Source organism: Maylandia zebra, linkage group LG18 (assembly GCF_041146795.1).
Source record: "Maylandia zebra isolate NMK-2024a linkage group LG18, Mzebra_GT3a, whole genome shotgun sequence".
NCBI lineage: Eukaryota > Metazoa > Chordata > Actinopteri > Cichliformes > Cichlidae > Maylandia > Maylandia zebra.
The window spans coordinates 19,865,860-19,892,638 of record NC_135184.1 but is presented as its reverse complement, the minus strand read 5'-3'; the positions used below and the strand labels follow the sequence as shown (position 1 = coordinate 19,892,638).

At 41.7% G+C, this 26,779-nt stretch overlaps 1 protein-coding gene across 1 annotated transcript; it reads left to right on the top strand.

Annotated features, from left to right (window-relative positions):
* The first annotated feature begins 5,899 nt into the window (after positions 1-5,899).
* Positions 5,900-26,348, top strand: nyap2b (neuronal tyrosine-phosphorylated phosphoinositide-3-kinase adaptor 2b). Its single transcript, XM_004542618.4, has 8 exons — positions 5,900-6,809; positions 9,031-9,232; positions 12,752-13,068; positions 15,906-16,979; positions 22,176-23,465; positions 23,562-23,665; positions 24,494-24,763; positions 24,856-26,348. The coding sequence occupies exons 2-8, from the start codon at positions 9,054-9,056 to the stop codon at positions 24,889-24,891; spliced, it is 3,270 nt and encodes a 1,089-aa protein (XP_004542675.1). The 5' UTR covers positions 5,900-6,809; positions 9,031-9,053; the 3' UTR covers positions 24,892-26,348.
* The last annotated feature ends 431 nt before the right edge of the window (positions 26,349-26,779 follow it).

Here is a 26,779-nt window from a genome sequence, read left to right as displayed (position 1 = left end):
TTATGAAGTTTCTCACCAGGTAGTTATATACTCCTGCGCCCCTTATGTATAAAGCTTGTGAAAGTTTAACACAGACAAAAAAAAAATACCCCCAAAAATCAGCTGAGTCTCAGAATTAATGCTACTAAACTGCTCAAACACCTGTTCAAGCTAGCTAATAAACACGACTAGCTGTGTTTTTGCAAGGATGCTAGCAGGTAGCGCAGTCTTACAATAAAACAAGCGAGGTAGAAGATTTGGGGGGCTTGAAAATCTGCCATTATTTACAAAAATTGACAGCTATGACTGCTATGATTATAAGCAAACTAGGGCTTGGACCATACACTACTCTACACAGGTGTTGCTAAGCTAGCGTAATGAACGCTGAACAACAAGAAAGGTGAGAGATGAATATTTCCCCACCTATGCACTCACACACGCACGCACACACATTTGGCCACTGATGTTTACACACAGATAGACAAAGATATGCAGAGTGCAAAGGTTGTTGGGAAAAGGTAAGAAATAATGAGTTTCTGCTATTTTTACAGCAGATGGCGCCAGTCACCTAACTTGTCCTCTTTCAGATGACATTCAGTCCCCATTTACCCGCAGGTTTTCTCTACAAACATGTATCACAGTATAACAAAAAGCTCAACTGGAGGCACGAGAATACCATGTTTTGTTCTTTTTTTTTTTTAATTTTCGATCGTGTGTTTTCAAAAAACAAACAAACATCTGAACTGAAATAATCTCCTGTATTCTAACACAGCTGTGAGCAGTGAGTCATCTGTCACCTCTGGTATTCTCACAGTCATTTTAGGATGAGACAGACATGATAAATAACATCAGCTGGTGATTACAGAAGAACAATATGTTCTAGTATGTACAGTGCACCGTAACTAGAAACCAAACCTCAACCAAATCATGTCGTGTTAAAAACTGATGTATCTGATCCCGTTGAACTCAGTTCTGTCTTATGACTTATGTGAAACGACCAGGAAGCTGCAGCAATTATGTTTGTCATTTGTCCTCATGCTGTGTCTGAGACCAGCAGCTAGTACACCGTCTGTGGGGGCTTTAGCCCATCAGTCCTGGCCCTCTAAACTGGGGATTTAAGGGGCTTACAGGGGGCTAAACCCCCAAGATTGGAGCCCTCAACCGCCTGTTTGAGAGATTACAGTCTTCAGTCTCTTATTTTCACCTCTCTGTCTTGGTGGAACAGCGGGAAGTGCGGAGGGTGGTCGTTAGAGACATGCCTCAGCTTGACATCTCCAGAGAGAGGAAGTGCAGATAATTGTTGTGTTAGTGTTAAGAAGGTTGATGAAGACTTTTAAAAACAAAACAAAAAAAACAACAACTTTCAAACTAAAAAGCTTTTTAACATTTCTAAATATATTGAGTTTGGAGATGGGAAGAGGTGTATAATATTGTATGCACATATGGATCAAGGCCGTATGTAAAAAAATATATATATATAATTTCTACTCCTATAATAAACAATTAGGTTAAAACATTTACAGTGGGGCAAAAAAGTATTTAGTCAGCCACCGATTGTGCAAGTTCCCCCACTTAAAATGATGACAGAGGTCAGTAATTTGCACCAGAGGTACACTTCAACTGTGAGAGACCGAATGTGAAAAAAAAAATCCATGAATCCACATGGTAGGATTTGTAAAGAATTTATTCGTAAATCAGGGTGGAAAATAAGTATTTGGTCACCTCAAACAAGGAAGATCTCTGGCTCTCACAGACCTGTAACGTCTTCTGTAAGAAGCTTTTCTGTCCCCCACTCGTTACCTGTATGAATGGCACCTGTTTGAACTCATCATCTGTATAAAAGACACCTGTCCACAGCCTCAAACAGTCAGACTCCAAACTCCGCCATGGCCAAGACCAAAGAGCTTTCGAAGGACACCAGGAAAAGTATTGTAGACCTGCACCAGACTGGGAAGAGTGAATCTACAATAGGCAAGCAGCTTGGTGTGAAAAAATCAACTGTGGGAGCAATCATCAGAAAATGGAAGACATACAAGACCACTGATAATCTCCCTCGATCTGGGGCTCCACGCAAGATCTCATCCCGTGGGGTCAAAATGATCATGAGAGATCCCAGAACCACACGGGGGGACCTGGTGAATGACCTGCAGAGAGCTGGGACCAAAGTAACAAAGGTCACCATCAGTAACACACTACAACGGCAGGGAATCAAATCCCGCAGTGCCAGACGTGTTCCTCTGCTGAAGCCAGTGCATGTCCAGGCCCGTCTGAAGTTTGCCAGAGAGCACATGGATGATACAGCAGAGGATTGGGAGAATGTCATGTGGTCAGATGAAACCAAAGTAGAACTTTTTGGTATAAACTCAACTCGTCGTGTTTGGAGGAAGAAGAATACTGAGTTGCATCCCAAGAACACCAAACCTACTGTGAAGCATGGGGGTGGAAACATCATGCTATGGGGCTGTTTTTCTGCCAAGGGACAGGACGACTGATCCGTGTTAAGGACAGAATGAATGGGGCCATGTATCGTGAGATTTTGAGCCAAAACCTCCTTCTCATCAGTGAGAACTTTGAAGATGAAACGAGGCTGGGTCTTCCAACATGACAATGATCCAAAACACACCGCCCGGGCAACAAAGGAGTGGCTCCGTAAGAAGCATTTGAAAGTCCTGGAGTGGCCTAGCCAGTCTCCAGACCTCAACCCCATAGAAAATCTGTGGCGGGAGTTGAAAGTCCGTGTTGCTCGGCGACAGCCCCAAAACATCACTGCTCTCGAGAAGATCTGCATGGAGGAATGGGTCAAAATACCAGCTACTGTGTGTGCAAACCTGGTAAAGACCTATAGTAAACGTTTGACCTCTGTTATTGCCAACAAAGGTTATGTTACAAAGTATTGAGTTGTATTTTTGTTATTGACCAAATACTTATTTTCCACCCTAATTTACGAATAAATTCTTTACAAATCCTACCATGTGGATTCATGGATTTTTTTTTCACATTCTGTCTCTCACAGTTGAAGTGTACCTCTGGTGCAAATTACTGACCTCTGTCATCATTTTAGGTGGGGGAACTTGCACAATCGGTGGCTGACTAAATACTTTTTTGCCCCACTGTATATAAAAAAACACTTTTACTTATGGAAGTCGCCTCTTTTCCTTTTTCCTCAAATGCAAGTTTATTATAATAATTAAGTAAGAATCAAGTTCACACTATTAAATCATAGTATAAGAAATGCAAGTCTTTAAGACTATATGAAACACTGACATTTACTCTGTTATTTTCTGCTTCTCCTCCATTTGGGAGTGGTCAGATGTCTGCAGATTGCTGGTCAGAGCATGAAGCTTATGCTCTATTTCTCTCTTAGAGATGTGAGGAATGGAAGTAAGCCATGCTGCATCTTTAATGGGAGTCTGACATCTTTAGTGCCGCTGTCTCACTATCTGTCTTGCCAGTGCCTTCTTCAGCATCACCTTCATGGCACTTCCAGAGCGGACAGAATACAGAGAATGCCACAAAGCATCACAGGCCCTTTTAGGCATATGAATACCGCCTCACGCACTGTTGAGAAGTAGAAATCATTTTCTAGTTTTAGATAGCAAGAAACAGCACCTAATAAATCACGGGAAAGAATTGAAATGATTCTGTCTCCTCAGTGACATTTAATTGATTGGCATAATGGTTTTTATAGACTCTTCATTAGCCTGTTACAGCACTGAATCAATGCAACATCATTACAAGCATGATTGAACTGAGTACCAGGCATCTGCTGCAGGGCACATTGGTCTCTGTTTGTACAGTCATTAATGTCTCACTACACACATGAACTGGCAAGGTTATATACTTTACAAGTGACTTGAATCTGAATGACTGAGTGCATTTTATTGGCTTGATACTAAATGAGGAGGATGTAGTCTAAGCGCTAAATTGACAACAACAACAAACAAAGGACATCTATTGTTCACTAAATAGGGGTAAAAATGCATCGTGTCCACTGGAAATATTTATTGACTTTGTTATTGTCACATTTAAAATTCTGTTTTCGTTTAATTAGCTTTTTTCCCCCTCAAAATTTAGCATACAACAACTGCCACTGAACCTAAGCAACTTTAAGCTCATGCAAATGTAACCTTATATTTAGTCTTGCAATGATTGAAAAAAATAAGGTGTTAAGAGACGATTAAATTAAATTAAGAGAAATGATTATGGAATCTAGACATCAGCATAACCACACCAAAAGCTTTAAATTGTGTTCTTTATTTCCACAGTGCAAAAATGATATATTCATTATCACAATCTAACCACCTTACTTCATTTCAATTCAGTAAAACTTGCTTTTAAGCATCTATTTAGGCATTCTTAATGCATTTTTATGCAAGTCATTGTGTGTCTGTAAGCGTGCGTGAACTGAAAAGTTAGAGGAATTGTATCCTATTTCACCCTCCATTCTGTCCCAGAGGGAGTGTCCTCCACTGTTCACAAAACAAAGTACTCCTGCGCACGTGGTGGAAAAATTAGTTTAACCCATTCACCCCTGAGATTTCCATACAGTCTGTGTTCATTGAGCTCCGATAGGATCTAAATACTTCTTTTGAGAAGTACACAAAAACCATGCACTAAGGTCAGAGTGACCTTTTTGTATATGTGCATGTTTATGTGTGCGTATGCTGGATAGAGCGACTTGCTTTGTGCATGATCAGTCGACCACATCCCTCTCAATAGTCAGGAAAAAGGGGTGTCTACCTTTCGACAGCTGATTTTTATCTAAGCGAGGGCATAGCAGTTGTCTATTTGGGACATGCAGCATGATTTATCTAAAAGTGTGTTTTAAGTGAGTGCTTTTTGCCCTGATTTTCTTTTCCTGTATTAACTTAAAAACAAATGCCTAATTTGATAATCAAATGCAGGTCAGCACAGCACAGCGTGGTGGACTCACTAGTTCCATTGCTGGCCTTTTTTTAAGCCTTCCCTTCCTCCCTAACCTGACCATCACATGTTTGTGAAAAAATCATTTTGTTGCCTCCAACCCCCCTTTTTTTATACCCCCAACAAAATATAAAACACAACCTGGCCAAGCTTGTGGTGGTGGTGGGGTTAAGAGAAATGGAGGGAAGGTTTGACGAAAACAACAGATCTCTGCTCGCTAATCCTTTTGTGTCGATGGTGTTAATCCATCCAAGCAAACCCAGCCCCCCCCCCACCATCAACCTACCCACCAACTCGAACAGCTCACCCTCCCTTAACCCCTGATTCATGCACCATAGACCAGGCTTTCTCACCACTGGGGTGCACAACAGTCACAGTAGCAGCACCCCCCACCTCCACCCACCAACAAACATGCAACTCGGGCTCAACTCTGTCCTTGTTTTCATCCCGTTCATCTTTTGTGGCCACTGGGAACAAGTCTCTGCACTGCATTGCTTGTTTTGTTCTTCTATGCAAAACATATTTTAAATTTGCATCAGCAGGTCAATGTGTGTGCACATTAGAAAGGGAAAAGTATTGTTGTTTTCTCTCTTTTTTTTGTTTCTTGCCTGCGTGCATTTATTACTCTTTGTTTTGACTACTGTACATGTAATGAATGAACTTGAAAGCAACACAGCAACACCGCAAGTGGGTTTTTTTTTATATGTGTGTGTGTATGTCCTGGTGTTGTTTACGAGCTGTGAGAGAGAGAGGGAGGGAGGAAGGGGGTAGCAGGGAGGGGAATCGCATCGGTTGCCAGGGGCAGAGGAGGTTGTGTCTAATGAGGTCACACCCTGGCAACCTGGTGACTCCTCCCACTCAGGCCCCCCCTCCATCCCTCCTCCCTTCTTTCCACTTGGCCCCCTTTGAATGTGCCCACCCACTCAACCCTCCACCCCCCGCCTTCGCCCCCTGACAGAGAGAGCTCTCCGTGGTGCTGAAAGCAGAAAAACACGATTCAGTTACAGCCCTGTTGCTAAGGGAAGGCAGGCGAGGCACACAGGACGAGAGCATAAAAATGACTAACTGCAAAAAGAGGCTGGGGTATGAGTGCTTTTGAAGATGAGTTGAAAAGCACACAAGAGAAAAAAAAGAAGAGGGACAGAGGATGACGCTCTAGTGGAAGGTGGCTACAGTAGGCAGTGGGCGTGTTCTTCTTGTTGTGATCTATAGTTGGGAAGCCCAGTGTCATCTGCTTAAGCACAGTGTGAGCGTGCAGACCTATCTGTCTAAGCGGGACGGAGGGAGCAGGCAGGGAATGCCTTACCTGGAAATGCACATCACTTTGCTCTACCTCGGTCTGAACCTTGAGGGCACTGTGGATAAGGATTCCTTTTACCCGGGCAGCACTTTGACATGTTAAAGCAGAAGGAAAGACATTCTGGAAATTAGAAAGACTTTGAGTGCCTGGTCTGTAACTGCAAGTGGGAGCTTCATGTCAGAGCGTGTGAGTGTGTTAGTGTGCATTTGCGAGATGTATGCGGGTGCGGTCAGCTGCTATGCTGCATCTTCCTTCCATCTTTAGCATGTGCAGATGTTTGAAGAAGTGAAGCTGACATCTGGCTTGAACTGTGGAAATATCTGGATTGGAGCGGACGCGTCTCCCTTTTTTGCCCAGGGAAGGGAGCACTGGGCCGGGTACCCAATGGCCCGGCTCCCTTCTGGCACCAGCCTTATCCTGGGTCACAGGCAGTCTTTCTAGCTGGCCAATCAGTTGGACCATACAATGGATGGAAGTCTATGTGGCTTTAAGTGGAATAGTGCACTGGTGCTGCAGCATAGCTCAGAGTTCATTAGTGTACAGTGGACTTGTCAGGGGAAGACAGACCTCACATTGGTCCACAAACCAGTAAGGACACAACCCTATTGTAAGTATGCATCAGAACTTTTTTTTTATTCACAGCACTGACCTACAAACCCACAAAGCACTGACAAAAAATGCCTGCTTGTCTAATGCTACTGTGCACCCTTCTCAAGTGCCTATAAAAATAAATCAAGTGTAAAGACATGCCAAGTGTTGCATCAAGTAAACATTAGCTTTAACTTGGTCCTAGAATGATTGTGTGTGTCTGTGTGTGTGCATGTGTGTATATGCATACGCAAGTACCCATGCATGTTGTCACCAGATTCTTGCCCTTGCAATCTTTCTTGACAGTGTGTCTCTAGAATATCCATGCTGGCCTTCTCCTGTGACATGGTTGCTTAGAAACAGAAATGGTGTGCCACTATCATTTAAAGCAAAGTGCACCTCTGTGTTCCAACTGTTGCACCCAATGTCAACTAGGGCAAATGGAGGTATAAGGGGCAAGACAGAAAAGAGAGAGAATGCATCATGTCACTGAGCAAGGCACTGAGCAAAACAAGCTTTGCTTAAAAAAAAGAGAATGAAAATGTTCACTGAACTGACAGGTTTTATGGAGATGAAAAATTAATAATAGCTTTTTGTATCATTGAGTTGAGGGAGGACAATCCAGTGAGAAAGGTTTGGTTGGTAAAAACACTGTGATAAACAAGTTGATTCCAGTGCAGAGTGCTGCTGCAGGCTTACAGGGATTAGGCAGGCAGGCTTAATTCAGCTCAAACACTGTTTGAACTGTGCCTTCCCATTGCCGTACCTCTAACTGGTGTGCTTCGTTTTCCCTCAGAAACTGTGATTTGAAAAAAAATTGGTATTTGTGCAGCTGTAGGTGTTACACTGTGCCTGTGCATTAGTGATAAAACCTGATTATCAGGAGAAAACATCTCTGCACCACTTGACACCAGGCATCCTTGCCCTAGTTTGAACTTTGCTCTTGAGATCCTGTGTTTTGGCTCTTATCAGTCCTCTCATCTTGCCTGTAAAAGCCTATGCAAAACAGTTTTGAGATGCATCATGGATGCTGAGGGATGGCCAGACAATGGCTAGCCTCTGAGTTGGCCATGCAATCTCCATTTGGCTGCCCTCCAAGACCCCCCTTGCTCCCCTTGCCTCTCTACACACACACACATGCACATGCAAACATATATCAAGATATCACAAGCTCCCTCCCCCTCCCCACGCGAGCTCACACTCAGTGCTTGTCTCACACGTAAACAAGCATGAGTCTTAGGTTGATCTGAAAACACTGACCTACATAAAAGCATGCTCTGTCTTCTCCTCTTCCACCACTGCCCTCTCGAAATTCACATTTGGCCGTTGCACATTGTATGTACTGCGTTACATGTGGTTGCACTTGTTTTCAGCCAAGTGAACATACATGCAGACTGAATCGCATCATTATCTGCTTCGTTCTGTGCCTCGACTTTAAGTGGCTGCAAACGATTGCTTTTATAAACTAATTACCGTCTAGGAGTGAATCACTGAGTAACTGCACAAGTGTCGACATTTCACAGAGAAGGCTTCTTCTCACTTTTTTCATTAAGAACATTAATGTTATCACCGACTCAAAAGGCAGGACTCGAGAAGAGAGTATTTGAGGATTTAAGAGACAAGATTGATGATATTTATAAATGTAAAAGCATGCTTCATAGTTTTGTTTCATTTGTGCTGATCTGATTGCTTCCAGGAGTTTTATGCTTTCCGAGTCCAGGCTATATTATGACTGCAGAAGATGAAAGCCCTTTTTCAGTCTCATTCACACACTCGCTTGGTTAAAGCCAGTAATTTCAGCCAGAAAATGTGCAAACACAACTGAGAAAATTAGCAGCCGCTACTGTTCCACACTGAAGCAGAAGGTTATGAGTAATTGTTGCTAAATAGTGAGTCTTAGCTCTTTCCATGTGCACATGAGCTTTTGTATATGTTTGCATGTGCGTGTGTTTTTTTGTGTGTGCGTGTGTGCATCTGTGTGCAGAGTGAACGGTAGAAAAGGATGTTGCAAACCTCCAGGGAAAATACTCTTCTGGATCCAGACATGATGCAAGGCCCACCACCTACTCTACAGCAACATTCAGACATATTCAAAATCAACAGCAATGTCACATATACTCAACATGTGGCACTAACGTGTGGCCTGTGAAATCCAGCTTTTCTCATGACTGGCCCACTCTTGTATTTTGTGACCCTTCTCGAAGAATAATTATGACTGATATGTCTTATATGCCCCCCAGAATGCAGTGGAAATACTTGAAGAATGATGAGCTCCAAAGAGGAGGAAACTCTCAGCTTTTTCCAATATGTTGAAGAGAATGGCCTGAGAGCCTACAACGGCCTGGTAGCTCAGAACTTGGACCACGCCAGGAATGAGAGAAACAAGATATTCCTGAAGGAAAAAAACGAGAAGAAGAGAAAACAGGAGGAAGCCATAAGGAGGTAGGATGAAAAAAAGTGCTTGCAAATATGAAAACCTCAATAGTATGTTTTGAATACATTTAAAGCAGGGAATATGGGAAAAGAGAGGGGGGGGTGACATGCAACAAATGGTCCAGCCAGCTGGATATTGAAACAGGGGACTTGATGCTCAAGGGCATTTGGACCCGTGTGGTATGAGCCCAAACCACTTTGCCTTTGGGTATCCCGTGCTTAAGGATGAGGAAATTGGGACAAGTAGCCAGAGGGTTTGTTAATTTGCTATGTTATGGAGTTTACAAGTGTGGATCAGTGCACTCTGTGATCTATGGAGGATAATTAATTTTTCACTTTTAGACTTATTTGGGACTTGTCCTTGTGTGGAGGTCATCACTGCTCTATTTTTGAGATGGCAAGCTTTTACAATTAAGAAGGAATGAGGTGGGCCAGGACAGTAAAACACCCAGGAAGTTAGGAAGTGAGGGTGGGAATTAGGCTGATGATGTAAGTGTTTCGAAACACCTTTATTTAAAAACCATCTGGAAACATGGAAATGTGTGTGTCTGGGTGTGTGTGAGAGGAGGGTTCTAACCAGCTTTATGAACACTCGCATGTCTGACTGCACTGTTTTTTAGAGCAGTGCCACTGAGCATGGTGAAACTGTAACTTCACTAAATAAAAGGCACACGCTGTAAACATGTGCCTAGCGCGTGGAAAAATCCTGCTTGTTAGAGAACCACTGGGTGTTAGATTATCAGGAGATGATACCAGGGTATTTGGAGGGATTTTGAAAGTTGTTGGTGACAACATGGACATTTGCAATCCACAAAAACAGAGAGCAGATCTTTACAATCATGGCATAAAAAGAAACTATATCCATCAGGCATCATACTGAGTAATATGATTGTTTATTAGGTCTTAGAATGATGTCTAATCTATTAATTTAATCTAAAGTTTGTCGTAATATAGGACGGAAAGAAGCATGAGTGTACACTGGGTACTTGTAATTTATGCTTTCCAGTGTTCTCAAACATTCTAAAAATAATTTTACTTGCTTTAAGTCTTTCTGGCTCAAAGTATTTTAGCAGCTGATGGCAATTTTAGCAGCTCATCAAATAATTAAGGTGCTTTTGGGGAGTTGAGCATTTATATCTGACCAGATGTGGCTTTTTAACCTATTTATCCAGGAACACTTTGATCCCTGTCATGCTTCTCTCAATGGTCCATGCATCTCCAAAGAGCTCTGTCTCTTTTTTTGGCTCCCAGTATGACTGGATATGCAAATGGCACGTCACTTGCATGATCAAAGCTCAACTTTACACTGCTGGCATTAGAAAAACAAAGTGGCATTTTTAGAGAAAATTCAGAAATCTTTCTTTGCCTCTATTTTTAACTTACCAGCAAGATCTCAATGTCCTCATTGTTATGCAGTCCTGTACTGTAACTTTGGTGAATGGGACAGGGTGACACCTGAGGAAAGTGTCATCTGCTGTTCACTTTCTTTTAGGTGTTGCCAAACCTAAAACATTAATTCACAGTCACTGGAGAAAGAGACAAAAAATAGTTGGATTTTTTATGAGACCTATAAGTAGGTCAATGAGACGACCCATTTTTTTACAGCAAGTGAAAGACTATGAGAGTGTAAGAATTTGTGTGTGCATCCTGCGTACTATGTGCGTGCATGGGCATGAACAACTGGAAAAGGGAATATATTATTATTTATATTATTATTATTTACGAGAAAGGGTTGGAAAGAGCAAACTGACAGTGTGATCGTGTAAAGGAAAAAAGAGCTTGTTAGAACAAGTGTGTTTTAGAGTTGGGGGGAAAATGGGGGGAAAAATGTTAAAGAGAGATTAAGTGTGAGCTCAGTTGCAGGAGTTGGGTTCTGCCTGGTAACAGCTGGAGCAGCCATAGGCCAATCAAATCAGCACGTTTGGTTTGAGTGAGGCGGGCCTTCCTGCCTAGCACACTCTCACTCTGGTTTTCTTTTATTGTATTTCATCAGAGGGAAAAAAGTTATCCACACAGTCACAGACATACAAATCCATTTAAATCTCTAAGAGTCTTCAAAACGACCCTTATCCAACGTTCATGCACACACACGCACACACACAGATGCACACGCATTTACTTATGTTTGCATATGCATGCAAATTCCCAACGACTGCCCTGCCCTTTGTGCACACGTGCATGCAGACACAAACAGAAGTTTTTCCTTCCTTATTTCTCAGTATGTCATTTAGTAAGTGTTTGTTTTTTTGTTTTTGTTTTGTTTTTTTTGGGGGGGGGGGGGGGTTGTTTGTTTGTTTGTTTTTTGGGGGGGGTGCCTTGTTTTGCCATCCCATGGTGTCACAGTGAGACAACCAGAGCTGCTCAAAAACAAATCAACCCCAACTGCGCCTGCTGCACCTGTGGTCTGTCCTCTAGCCAATCACTGGGCAAATATCCTATAAATAACCCAGGCACCAGTACTCCAGTCACACCCAGCCACCCCCACACTACCAACCAATGTATATAAAAGTGCACGTCACAGCAGATGCATGCCCAAAACACCTGTGGCTGAATCTTGTTGATAAAGAATTTATAATTTCTTCATTGATGTTTTTTTTTCCATATATATATATATATTATAGTTATTTACATAAACTTGTGATTTTTAACTTCTGGGTTTGTTCATTCTGTGCCTCTACATGTTTCTGCAGGTCCCTTTTTTAAACTTATATCAGCAGTATACTATTAAAACAAACCCTGCTGCGGTTATCATGTGCTTATGGTGTGCACGTGTGCTTTATTATTGTTGTGCAGTGGCAGCTGGTTTTGTGTCTGGTTTCTATGGGTACCCTGTTGCTAGGCAAAGTTAAGCCCCTGACCAATGAACCCAACCCACTGAGCACCTTCTGTTCAGCAGCTGGCCAGAGAGGGAGTCATAGTCAGTAAAGTAACAGGCTGAGAGGTCACCCCCACATACATCCATACCAACATGCATGGTTGACAATGTCACAGATGCAAATGTGAGATTTTTCAAATAGATGAATCTCTGAAATGAAGTTTAGTTCTGCTGTCTCTTTAATATGATGCTAAAACACAGTCAGAGCTTGAACTCATTTACTCACCCATTTACACTCAAGCACACACTTCCCTTCACGCCATTATTGCACAACACTCAGACATCATTAACACTCCATTCAGCCCAATCATCCGTTTAAAGGGATTGATTGTGTGTGCTTGTGTGAGGGTTATCAGTCATATCCAGGGTTAAACTCAAATCAATGCTTTGCCCTGAAAGAAGCCATCCTGTCAATGGCACTAACACATCTGTTATTGTTAACTTAGTGCTCTTGTCATTTTGACCACCTGCACACAATGAAATGCACATACCTACGTGCGCATACGATCAAATGAAAGACGTTTGATTGTAATGTGTTGGATTGTGGAATGTCTGTATTTCTGTGTCTTTATCTTTTTTATTCTTTGCATTCCACATTTATTCATTCTGATCTCTTAACCCTTCTCTTTGTCCTTCCTCTTTCGCTGTTTCAGATCGGGTGAGGAGATAGCAACTGAGGGCAAGCACTTGCGTATGGGCTTAAATACCATGCCAGACCCCCAGGAACGCATGCCCGTGCCCCACCTGCACCCTATCGCCTGTGGGCAGGGCTTCTCAGTACGCTCCCAGTCCCTTCACTCGGTCGGTGGTGGGAACACTGGGGGTGGAGGAGAGGAGGAAGTGGGAAGTCCAACTTCTAGGAAGCAGCCCCCGCCTAAGCCCAGGAGAGACCCAGCCACCAAGCTGAGCATGTCGTCTGAGGCAGTGGACCATAGTCCCATGTCCACCTGCCGCGGGGAGCGATGTGACGGTGAGTGGTGGTGGCACTTCACACAAGACTGATGCACTATATATAGCTGAACTGCAGGGACCTCTTCAACATTGCTTCTCTCACAATGACATGAAATTTAACTATTCAGTGTATGCTTTTCACTGACCTACCATAGGTGTAAACTGATATAAGATGAAGGGTGTAAATACAATATGGGATTGAACTGTGATTAAAGTATTATATATCATATATATCCATATTTTGGCTATGCTAAACAACATTGCAAACATGACAGCCTGAAGCACATGTATAATAATAAATGAATATTTAAAGACATCTGTGCTGCAATATGTTCTGATGGTCATGGTTTTCCATTTCGTGAGGGCTGACCTACTCTAGCATGCATTTAATAACATACCGCAAAATGAACAGGCCATATAAACTGAGAATACCATTATAATACCAAAGAAAAATTAAGAAGTTTGGGATAGGTTGTAGCTTTGTTTGAGTTTTCATTCTCACAGTCCTTTTTTTCTCTTGTTATCAAATTAGCAAATGGTAGTTTGCATATTTCTGCTTCCCAACAGATAAATCAGGTTGCATGTGGTTACTACCATGTAGAGACAGAGATGGAAGTAGTCACTTATAATGCATGTGATTGTGTGTGTATGATAAGATCTTTGGAGCACGTTGAGATTATTTATCCTTGTGCATGTAATCATCAGGTGTTGCTCTATATACAAACTCCATCTCTTGCTCAGCATAGTAGGTTTCAGCTCAGCAGAGTAATAATAGTGCTGCTTATAGAAGGTTATTGTCACATTGTTAGTAATTTAAGCTGTTTCCGTGCATCAACTGCTTTGACAGTTCTAACCTTGCTTAAAACTCCTCTTCAAATATGCCTTGTGTCAATGTAAGACCAGTTTAGAGTAATTTAACTGAACATTATTATCCCAAGACAATTTTTCTTGCAACAAATGCAAGCTGCACAGTACTGTCTCGGGGGGGGGGGGCATCACAATACATGCATTTTGCAAAGTTAAACTGATAGAGTTTTCAGGTTGCATTAATAACAAAAAGATTTAGAGTTTGCAGGGAGCATTGACTCCATTCCAGTTTGGAAGCTTTGCTGCCAACGTGATGTTTAGGGAGTCACCCTGCCTGGCTCAGATTGGTGGGGATCACTATGTGCGCACAGATCTTCCTGGGCACCACGGCAACCATCTCACAGAAACAAGACCCCCTGCAGCCCAGCCAATCCCAGCATTACTGAGCAGCTTGGGCCAATGAGGTTCCAGAGATGCTGAAAACTAAGGCTTCTGAGCCAATCAAATTGAGAGTGTGGGGGTGTCCCTGGCTGAGGGGAGGGTTGCGTGCTCTGTAGCTGGCGCTTTAGTGGTAAGGGGAGGAGCTTGTCAGAGTAGAATTCATTCAGGAGGAGCGATTGACCTAGATTCGTTTTCCCCAGGAGGAGCGGGAGGGGGGAGGGTGCTGCGGGTAAACACATCCGCTGCAAGGGGGAGGTGGGGTAGAGGGAGCAGTGGAGAGAGGAGAAGAGAAAGGAGAGCGATGTTTTGAAGGGGTGGATTCATCATCCATGCTGAAACAGATCTCAGCATTAACCATGGAAACCTGCTAGTGTAGTAATGTAATTTGCTGCTGTGGAAACGAGGAAGAGGAGCACCATTATGTGCCCATTACTGCCCGCACATATATACACATGCATGCCCACACAAAGACAGGAGAGGAGCATATGCAGGAATCTCAGTATCATAGTCCAAAGAAGCACATGCCAAAACACATTTGGGCTTAACCAAATCTTGTATTAGCACATTATTAGCAAGTGTTAATTAGGAGAGAACACCAGCCCAAAAGACCCAAGCATCCTCTGTTCAAATTAGTTTATATATATGATCGTGACTAAATGTATAGCATGCAAAAAGCAGAACAAAATTGGATGTTTTGTTTTAATTTGTAGTCTTTACTTTTGGTTCTCGCACTGGATAATAAACCTAACATTGAATTCATTTTTTTCTCAAATAATATTATAAACAAGATACATTTTTATAAACGTGCAATACACTGTATCCAATTTTTTGCAAAAAAAAAAGGTAAAAAAAAAAATAGAAAAACAAAACAAAAACAACCTAAACTATGAACTGTACATATCAGTCCTAATTCCTCTCTCTTAAGGTGTCGGCATCTTTAGTGTGTGTTTGTGCGCCTGTATGCATGGAGTAAGGGTGGTGAGTCATACAGTTACTGGAACTAGGAGTGTGTCTCGGCCATCTGCCACATGAATTATTTAAGGTATAAAATTTGCAGTTTTAAAAATTTTAGACATACTCCAGCTCTTAACCACATTCATCTCCCACTACCTGCCAGTGTGAGGGACACTTCTATCCAAACATCTCAGTATTTGACCTAGAAATAGACTCAGAGCAAGTTGGGAGCATAGAGCTATGGCTACTCTCTGTAAGCTACTGTAGTGGTACCGCAGTGTATTTTACAGTACTAGCTGTATAAATGCCTCTCCGCACCACATCTAAAGAGATTCGCATTGCAAAGCTACGTCACCACTATCAGAAAGAAGCTCAACAGTGTGTGTGACCCAGATAGTATACTCGCATGCTGCCATATATGTGACCTAGAAACATGTATATGCCTCAACTATTCCCACATATCTGACTCAAGATATTGCGCTGAGTAGCACATATAGACCTACAACTGACCCACATTAATAATTAATGACAAATAGATTATAAAAACTTGAATTTCACCCAATTCAGTAATCTATTATATATGACTCAATAATTATTTGACTCATACCTCAACAAATTAGATCTTAGACTTTTTTTCTCTCTCCTTTTGAGCAGTTCAGGGATGCAGTGAGGACTGCAGGAGGGTGCCACCACCCAAACCCAAGAGGAACCCCAACACACAACTGAGTGTTTCCTTTGATGAGTCCTACATTAAGAGCCATGGAGGCAGTGGGGTTTGCCCCTCCAAACCCCTCCACCATGTCACTTCCCCTAACGAATGCAACCCATCACCTCCTCAAAGTGATGACAGCCCTACTGATGACTGTGAAGACGAACCTGTCTATATAGAGATGGGTGGGATTGATGTTGGAATGCGAGAACCCTTGAAGAGTGAGGATGAGGAGCCAGATGAGTCTGTGTACGAGGAGATGAAGTACCCAGCTCTGGATGACATGGAGTACCGCACCGACCCTGTAGGATGTCGTTCTGCGTGCCCTACCCCGGCACCCTATGAACCTGAGCCTCTCAGCCGCTGCTCCACACCTCGAAACATTCCACTGTGTGACATTCCTGCACCCTTCCCCAATTTACTCACTCATCGACCTCCACTGTTGGTGTTCCCACCAGCGCCTGCCCAGTGCTCGCCTAACTCAGATGAGTCTCCCCTCACCCCTTTAGATGTAGCCAAATTGCCCATGCTGGAGAACCAGTCATACAGCAAATCTCCCACCTCTTCCACCGAGCCACCCTCCTCCGCACACATCCGTAGGGAGCTCACAGCCACCCCAACTCTCACTGTCTCTGGACGCTCCTCTGCGCCTCCTCTGCCCTGTACCCTTTATAAATCCTCATCATCATCTTCCTATCAGCGTAGCCACTCTGCTTGTCCGTCGCCAGTCAGCATGGGTCGCTGTCTCACCCCTCTCAGCCTCATGCGTACACCTCCCTTTGATGCTCCGATGCCATTCCCTGGGGGTCTGCCCCGAAGTGCTTCTGCTACACCGCATGGAAAAGGCTCGCCACCTCAAGATGGTGTCGGACGACTTCATGGGTCTATGCAAAATGTATCAACAGGCCGCTCAAGGACACCCACCAGCCCTCTGGATGAACTAACCAACCTGTTTACGACAGGCAGGAATATGCTAAAGAAAAATTCCAGTGGAAGAAAATCCAAGGAGCCAGGAGAAAGTAAGTCTTGTGATTATGAAATGTAGTTACAAAAAGATACTAATTCAAAGTATTGCAAACTTTCTGGTTTCCATATGAGTGTAGATAGTTTGCAAACCAAGGGCGTAGATTTGGATTTGGCATTGGTGGGGACGGATGATTCAACCACCGAACTCTGCCCTGTTTCTTTTTTTTCCTTTTCGTCTTTGCTTCTTGATTAAAAAAAAGGAGAAATATACTTGCCTACATATGTTATTCTACATGCTTTTAAACCATTTAAAATTACAATTCATAGTTTTATATGTGAATTGTATAATGTTAAATTACTATTAAGCAAATGACTAAAGTATTTTAGGCTTTAGTTTACTTCAGCCATATTCCATATAAATCAGGTATCATACAAAAATAAAAATAGCTTCAAATACAGTCATGACAATAAAAGAATATGACTTTAAGGACTTAACAACATTACTTCAGTTATAGTACACCAACATCTCTTATACATTAGCACTAAGGGAACACTGAATGACCTGGTGGGTTTTGTCCATAAAACTACTCATTTCAGATTACCACAAAGTAAAAGATCTCTCAGCAAAATGATGCAACATTTTAGGCACTATTGCCCCGATCAAATCAGTGAGCTGGGATGTTTTATTCTAAACATGAACTACTGTTACAGCAACACACATGCACTACTGGTGCCCCACACAATAACTCAATGTCCACTATGTGAAGCAGCCAAACACATGCCTTCTTCTCTCGTTAATCTATAGCACCAAATCATCAGTCAGTCACCTGTGACCTCGCCTCTTCACCTCTGTCCGAGCGACAACATGGCAGAGCTGCCTCTGTCACCTGATAAATAAAAGTGAGACATTCCAAATACATGCAGTCACACATGTGCTTCAAATACAGTAATGAACCATCAAGTCATGATCCAATTTCACCTTTGATCTTGTATCACCATTGCTCTGTGAGCTTTGTGTTGGTTCTTCTGTCACCTGACAAATAGGACATACATGACAATAAGAATAAAATGTGCAGCTGCTTCAGTGCTTCTGTCAATTTGTGCAGATCTTGACTCATCAGTGATGTTTGTAGGGTGAGTGCATTTTTAAAACAATTTGTGCAAACTGCACTACAAGGTGGAATATTTGCAAAATCATGACTATTCATGATATTTTGTCTCAAAAATTAACCCTATGAATATGTCAGTGCCATTAGGATGAAATTATTGTGTCACCAACATTTTAACGTTAGACATATAATTTTAACAGCCTCTGTAAACTAATATCCTGGCTTGCTCGAGGCTGCCGTTTTCTCTGACAGTTTCAATCAAAATTAGAAATGCTGCTCTGAGACTGAGAGAATGTGCTGCCTGTTGTGTAGTTAGTTTTGAAAACTCCCTGAAAAGCACAGCCAATCACATTGGCCATATTTGTCACATGAGGTAGGACTCCAGTAGAGAACGTAATTTAACTCTTTCTGCACCGCTGGGTGAATGAGACGTTGACAGATCGTTTTTTTTTCTTACTATCGGGTTTGTTTTTCTTTACTCAAAGAGATCAAATTATTGGTGGGGACAATTCAATAATCGCTGGATATTGGTGGGGACACGTCCCTTCCGTCCATGCCAAATCTACATCCTTGTTGCAAACACATGCCCATTAAACAGCTTTTCCGCCCTGTCTACTGTACACACATTTGTTTCATGAGAATGACAGATTTAGTTAGAAAGCAGCACTAGAAAGTAGGATAACAAACTGAAGAGCAGAGGTAACACAGAAGTGTGTCACTGGGCAGTGTGCACTGTGTTAGTGTAAAGAGATTTAGCGACAGTAAACCTGGCAGCAAACATAAATAAACACTTTTTAATTCCTTAATCAGTCCACATTTAGGGTTAACAAGTTTGATCCTGCAAAATCACGAGTTTGTGCATTTAATGCATCGCTTTCACAGCATGATGTTTGCAGGGCACTTTGCAGTTTGCGTTTGTTTAATCTAGACCTGCCAAGCCAAGTCTGATACAGATCGTATGATTTAATCTGAGAGGATTAAAGACTAAAGCGGGCCGTAGGTCTCTCAAACCAACCCATGGCATTAGGCCATCAGGCAGCATTACTTTTAAATATGTAAACATCAACATTTAAATACAGATATTATGGCACACTCAGGAAGACGGTGCCAAAATATGTGCGGTCGGGTAGGAAAACAAACCCCTTGCTGCACAAATTGATTTACGAAAGAAGAAAGATATAAAAGCAGGATCTATTTCTGAGTCTGGTGCCAGCAGCATTATCAGTCAGTCACAAATTGGCCTTCTCATTCTCAAGCATATTGCAACCTTTATTTTTCTGCTTAGATTCATTTTGTAGAGGCGTGTCATACTTTACTGGAGTCAGTAACAAAGTCAGATGGAGTATGTAATCATATACAGTGAAGATGACATGCTGTTTAACCCTCAACTTCACATAACTCTCCTCATACCTGAGTTTCACAATCTGAAAGAATTTAACAACAATTTAACAGCTTAACAGTTTTCTTTAATGTAAATACCACTAAACACAGCATTTATGCGTACATCATAAATCATGAAAAAAAACAAAAAACTACAAAGAATCCACACATCCATCCTTACTCAGTGCTCTTAGCAACTACAACATAGCAACAGTGGAAGGAGGAGAAATCCCTGTTTCTTATTTGCAGATTCCCTCCCCGTGGGTAATGCAGCCAATCACAGCTCAGGGCACGTCAGACTACAATGCATGCTCCTGATAGAGATGTTATGCCTCTGAACTCTATTCTACACCTGATCACAGGATTTCAGATTCCCTTTTCTGTCCAATCATCACACACATATGTAAGCCAATCGGGCAGCAGGAGCAGCTGTGCAGATGGGGACGGTGGACGCTGAGAGAATTTATGATTTCTTGCCATTTTGACTGTAATGAGATATACATGTTCATGCATGTACCAAACTGGTATACATTTTTTGCTTTTTCCAGAGATTGTCATTATTAGCTGCTGAATAATGTGCTTTTAGTTAGAGACTGCATTTAGGTGCGAGGATTACCCTTTGATTTCTCATCAGTGAGATTTTTGGTTTAGTTGGTGCAAATGTCACATATGTTGTGTGTTGTGAACATGAAGGTTATGAAGGAATGGAGGATCATTTTGTTCTTTCCCTTTCTAAGGCAACAGGGGCAGCAACAGCTACCCTGACCCACTTACCAACTGGTTAATCACCACACTTGCTCTCTTTTACTCCCCCCCCCCCCCCCCCAATACACACATCAGCATAAAACTACACATATGACGCATGCAGGCATGACAGGGGATGCTTCCACAATGTATTGTAGGTTACAGCTTGTACGGAAACCATCCAGAGACAGGCTCAGGCCAGTGATGCATATGTATATCTATCTATATATATATATAGATAGATAGATAGATAGATAGATAGATAGATAGATAGATAGATAGATAGATAGATAGATAGATAGATAGATAGATAGATAGATAGATAGATAGATAGATAGATAGATAGATCAGAATCAGAATCAGAATGGGGTTTATTGCCAAATGTTGAGCAGGTTTACAACATTAGGAAATTGCTGCGGTGCTTCAGTGCAAACATAGTGTCATAAATAGCACTTAAATAGACATGGAAAAAAATAAAAGTAGGGATAAGAATTAAAAGTGCTACGTGGGAAGATATGTGCATGAGATATACATGAGAATAAGAATTAAGAGTGCTACGTTCAGATAGATAGATAGATAGATAGATAGATAGATAGATAGATAGATAGATAGATAGATAGATAGATAGATAGATAGATAGATAGATAGATAGATAGATAGATAGATAGATAGATAGATATCTCCATACGGTGGTGGGATAAAGTTTTTTAAATGTTTAAGATCATCAAAAAAAATGATAAAATGAAGTTTCTAAATGAAGTTATTTATTTTTAAGAGGTCAAAAACCTACATGGCCCTGCTTGAAAAAGTGATTTTCCCCTAAACCTACAATCAAGTATTTGTGATAGCTGGCAATGAGTCTTTTAAAGCGCTGCAGAGGAATTTTAGCCCACTCATTTTTCCAGAATTGTTATAATTCAGCCACACTGGAGGGTTTGGGAGCATGAACCACCTTTTTAGGGTCATGCCATAGCATCTCAATTGGATTCAGGTTTCAGGACTTTGACTAGGCCACTCCAAAGTTTTCATTTTGTTTTTCTTAAGCCATTCATAAGTGGACAGGCTATCTGCCAGATGTAATAAGATATACACCTTGCAAAAAGTTCAACTTTTGTTTTGTGGATCCACAGAGTATTTTCCCAAAAGACTTGGGGTTCATTAAGATGTTTTCTGGCAAAACTGAGAGCAGCCTTTATGTTCCTTTTGCTCAGCAGTTGCTTTTGTCATAGAACTCTGCCATGCAGGGCATTTTTACCCAGTCTCTTTCTTATGGTGGATTCATGAACACTGACCCTAAGTCAGTTACATTGTCTTTTATTTGTTCCTGAATTTCCTTGGACCGCAGCATGATGTCTGACTTTTGAGGATGTTTTGGTCTACTCCACTTTGTCAGGCAGGTTTTATGCAAGCGATTTCTTGATTGAGAACAGGCACAGTAGTAATCAGGCCTAGAGAAACTGGCTAGAGAAATTGAGCTCATCTTTCCAAAGATGTGATACACAACAGTTAATTTATCTTATAACAGGGAGGGGCAATCTTTTTTTTATCAAGCAGGGGCATGTAGGTTTGGATTTTTCTCCCCTAAATAATAAACATCTTCATTTAAAAACTTTGCTTGTGTTATCTTTGTCTAATATTTAAATTTGTTTGGTGATCTGAAACGTTTAAGTGTGACAAATGTTAAAATAATAGGAAATCAGGAAGGTGGCAAACAATTTTCACACCACTGTATATGTATATGGCATTCAATCATTTTGTTTCAACTCCAGAGGTTTACAACTCCTACCACAGCTTCTTAAATGGGTAGTAAGGGACACCTAGTGGATAATTGTTTGCATTGCAGTAACAAGTCGGATTCTGATGATAATCACAGTTTGTCCCACTGTTTAATTATTTATTTATTTATTTTGTGTGTTTTTTTTATCCAGTTTATTTTGATAGGTACATCAAAAACTGAATGTCTATTGATTTGCCTAATTATGTGTTTTTTATTTTTACCCCCCCTTTCTTTGGCAGCTGAGTCCAAAAGTAAGTCTCACAGTGAGTCAAAGCGAGAAGGCAAGGAACGTCACAGTCACAGCAAGGAGTCCAAGCGTGAATCCAAGGAGCGTCACAGTAAAGAGTCTTCACATAGAAAAGACAGAGACAAAGACAGAGAAAAAGACAAAGAGAGAGGAAGCAGCAATGCAGAGCCTCTGCCCCACAGACGAAATAGTAAAGACCGTACTTGTAGCAATGTAGATGCACAGCTGGTTCGCAGGGATAGCAGGGACCAGGCCTGCAGCAATGCAGAGCCCATCCCTGTGAGGCGGGACTCCAAAGATAGGGGCAGCAGCTCCATAGAAACAATCCCTTTGATAAGAAAAGACTCCAAGGACAGAGGGATTAGCAATGGTGACCTATTACCAAGGAGAGACAGTAAAGATCGAAGTGGGGGACATGGAATGGAGTCTTTGCTGAGACAGGAGAGCAAAGACAGAGACAGACTGCTTGATCAGCCACCTGAGCTGTTGCCAAGGCAAGACAGCAAGGAAAGGGCAAGAAATCCTGTAGACTACAGACATGAAAGCAGAGAGAGACTGGATCAGCCACCTGAACTCTTACCCCGACAGGATAGCAAAGAGCGAGCCAGAAATGGTGTGGACTCAAAGCACGAAAGCAGAGATAGGCCCCCTGAGCTTCTTTCCCGACAAGAGAGCAAAGACAGGGTTAGAACCGGACCAGAATACAGGCATGATAGCAAAGACCATCGTCCCGATTTGTTACCCCAACAGGAGAGCAAAGAGAGAGAAAGGAATGACACGGAGCACAAATATGAAGGTAGAATAGATCAGCCACCAGAGATCCTTCCCCGACAAGAAGCATCCAGAAGCAGCAACAGCAGGGACAGAGTTGGTTCCAACTCCGAATCCAGGTATGAGGGGAGAGATCGAAGCTGCCACAATAGTGGAGATCTTCCTCCTCCTCCTTTATCCAGGCAGGACAGCAAAGATCTGAGCAGAACTGGCCTTGAAGTGAGGCGGGACAGCAAAGACAGAAGTTTGAATGGCTCAGAGCATCATCATTTTGACATCAAGAGCACCAAGAGCCCTTCATCAATGGAATACAGGTGTGATAATAAGGAGCGAGGATACAGATCAGATGGCACCCCCCGACGAGATAACAGAGCAAATTACAACACAGACCAGTCAAAAGCACAAGAGAGGAATGGCAGCACAATATCAGGACAGCATTCATCAACAACAACACCCACTCATCACGGAAGGTCATCAGGTAGCCCTCCGATGACCATGGGAACAGGAAATGGTGAGTGTTAGGACCTAAATTTTAAGGCGGCATTAGACAATGCATATAACTATTCAAATGGCATACTACTAAATGTGATTTTTTATTCCTTTGTAGATCTGAAAGCAGCATCTAAGTATGCCCGCTCACCGTCTAAACCTGCTAATCCTTCCCCAGTGGGAACTCCACAAAGGAGGGCAACAGAGACACATCAAAGTCAGGTATGCATATCTGGTTTGTTCTTTCTTTTGTTTTGTTTTGTCTTGTCTGTCTCTTTACCTGAAGTGTCAGTTTCTTATAGGTCCTGAAAACTTATTTCTTAGTCTGGTATGGAACAGTTTGGACTGTTTAAAGATATTTTGTTCTAGTTGGTCAAACTGGTGTGGGGATTCGAAATCTAACTCTTTTATCTCAACAATTTAAATTAACTGACTATTCAATTGATTGACTAGTTAACTATTTAACAAAACACTAATTAATAACACTGATTAATTAGGCATTTTTCATTAGTAATGTGAAAAATCTTCAGTTTATTAAAACATAGTGGTTACAACTGAAGATTTATTTAAAAAAAAAAAAAAAGTAAATTGTTTGCAAAGACAGTGAAGAGAAATCCACAGCAGGTTTCAGAACTTTCAGAGAGATCTACATTGTGTTTAACTCTTCATCTTCTGCCAGATATATCAATTGTATTTTTTTAAAACTGATTTATTAAGTCATAGTGTAGGGTGAAGTTCATGAGTAAGGGTGCTCCTAGCACAGCAATTTGGTGAACATGATTTTTGTCAAAATCATTTTTCTATTTTTTTTCTTTTATTACCTAAAGCCGGGAACACATAAATGGGTTTACCATTCTCTCCATTAAAAATGATCAGTACTGGTGAGACGCTGGGTTACACCAAATCAAATCAAAAACCACACCCATCCGCCCCTGAATTCATTTTTTGTGTTATATGATCACTTAGTCAATTGTGAATGACATCAAAAAGAAATTCTAGAAAGAGTTAATTTGTATTTATTTCACGTGGTATGTTAAATGTGTTGCTCAGATGCCCCAGATGCCATGGATATGTGGAGACACCACTATGCTAGAGCAAATCGAGAGGAAACGCACCCTATGCATGGAAATCCGTTCCAGACAGCATCCGCACTTGCAGAGATCTCTGGAGAGGCCTCCTCCTCCTCTGCCAGACAGGAATGAGGACAGGCACCAGGAACGAAGTCAGTGCAAGCAGGAAAATACATCTGTCCTTCCAAGCTGGGGAAAAAACGGCGGGACCAAGAAGATCCGTCCTCCTCCATACCCCACCCAGACAACGGTATTCTGGGATACCGCCATCTGACATTTACAAGGCATTTCGAACACATAACCCACAGTTAACCACTCCCTCTCCTCCCTAAAACATCACAGGCTTCAGGGCGGCCGCTGAGAGGACAAGAGGGATGATGCTCACTGATGTCAAAGGACAATGGTGGTTACCACAGCAATATTTCTGCTTGTTCAGGTTGTCATGTTTCTTATCATCACTGGTGATATTTGATATTTTTCTATTTCCTGTGACTGGACTCCTGTATTAGTAGAGTAGATATTTGATGATGAATAGATATTTTCTAAATGAGATGATGGGGATCAAAAGGAAACTTAAATTATGTATAGTAGATGTAGATGCAATCTAATATTTGTTTTTATGTTATTTTTGTTCAGGTTATTTTACATTTCAAAACATAATCTATCGATACTTGTACTGTAGTTGCATAATTTTCTTATGCCAAGCGCTTTTTTTTGTTTGTGCTTAAAAGCACTAAAATGAATGGACTATTTAATTCTGTCTATATATACTTTACATTTTCACTGTTGTATTGTAAGTTGAGGAGTTTACGTCGCCGTGCTTTAGATTCCAGGTCTGTCCATGCCTGGTCCAGGATGTTCTAGAATGTACAACAGCTGGTCCTAGAACAGAAACAGGATACTACTTGTGCTTCAGTTTGTATTTAACAGTGAGAAACTGTGTGGTCACTACGTCAAAGCCTTTTAAAGCTGTTTCGCAGGAAAGCCTGTTGGCATTTGTAGAGGACAGAGATAGTGTGTAATGTTTTTTGCTGTATTCTAAAATACACTATGAGGGCGGGGTGGGGAGGTAGCAAATTAGAACATACATTATAAACAGGATCATTTTCCAAGACCAGCCAAAGCCTGTAAAAGCGAGATATGGGTGTGGTTGCACTTTGGATGCTTGGTTATTTAAAATGGGATTAGTGGCAATAGCTGGCGAGTACCAGCATCTTTACATTGCCATGCACACTGCAAAGCACCGTGACAGTGTAAATACTTGACGCCAACGACCAGCCCGTACAATCAACACCTGAGCTTTTAGATTTCTTAATTTCACTGCAGATTATAATAGCCATATGCACTTGCTTAAGAAGTAACTTTCAAGTTTATGCTTATATATATTTTTTGAAATTGTAAGGAATAGTGAGTTGTGCCATGTAAGTTTTCATTTATTGGCTGAAAGGTAAAGCCTCAGGAGAATGGCTGGGTGTGTGACATACACTCATCTATATTTGGGTGTCTCTGACAATGTTTCCAATCCAATTCAATGGCTGGCAACCATTTTAGAGATCAAATTATTGAAGGACCTATCACATGACAACAGCTTTAAGCTGTCAAAAATGACGGGGAGGGGTTGCACAAGGGCCTGCAATTCTGTCAGGCTACAAAAAAATAAGTGAACTGCACTAACTCTCATCTTCCTTCACATTAAATCAGGCTGGTTGCATACACATTCATCTCCCCCTGCTCTCTCCCTCTACCTCAACCTCTTATTTGCATGAATTCAGTTGGTTCTCTTTTGCACATTAAAAGGCAATGTCAACATTGCCAAAATAGTATGGGTTTAACAACAGCCCCTAAAGTGCAAGTGCAGTAGCCCCTCTCTATGAGAATCAACGAATCAGAAACCTTTGTTGGTACCAGTATGCGTGTGAGGGAGAGAGCTGTGCGCGTGTGTGTGCGTGTGTGTGTGTGTTTATGAGTGTGTGTACCTGGCTACACTGTATGCAAGTTGCTAGTTTAAAAAAATGATTGTCTTAAGACATTCACTTTGCCCTCATGATGTTGGTGGGTGAAGGTTGGAAATGTAACAATGATGATGATGTACAATCTTTTTGTGTGTATAAACGTGCACTGTGAAAAGGTAGAGAGAGCACCGCACCGTCAGTCCTCTGTCTTATTGCACTGAGTGTTCTCTTGTTTTGCGTAATAAAAAAAAAAAAAAAAAAGGAATAAACATGTTTGAGGAATAAAGTACTGTATTCTGATTGTCACTTGGGTT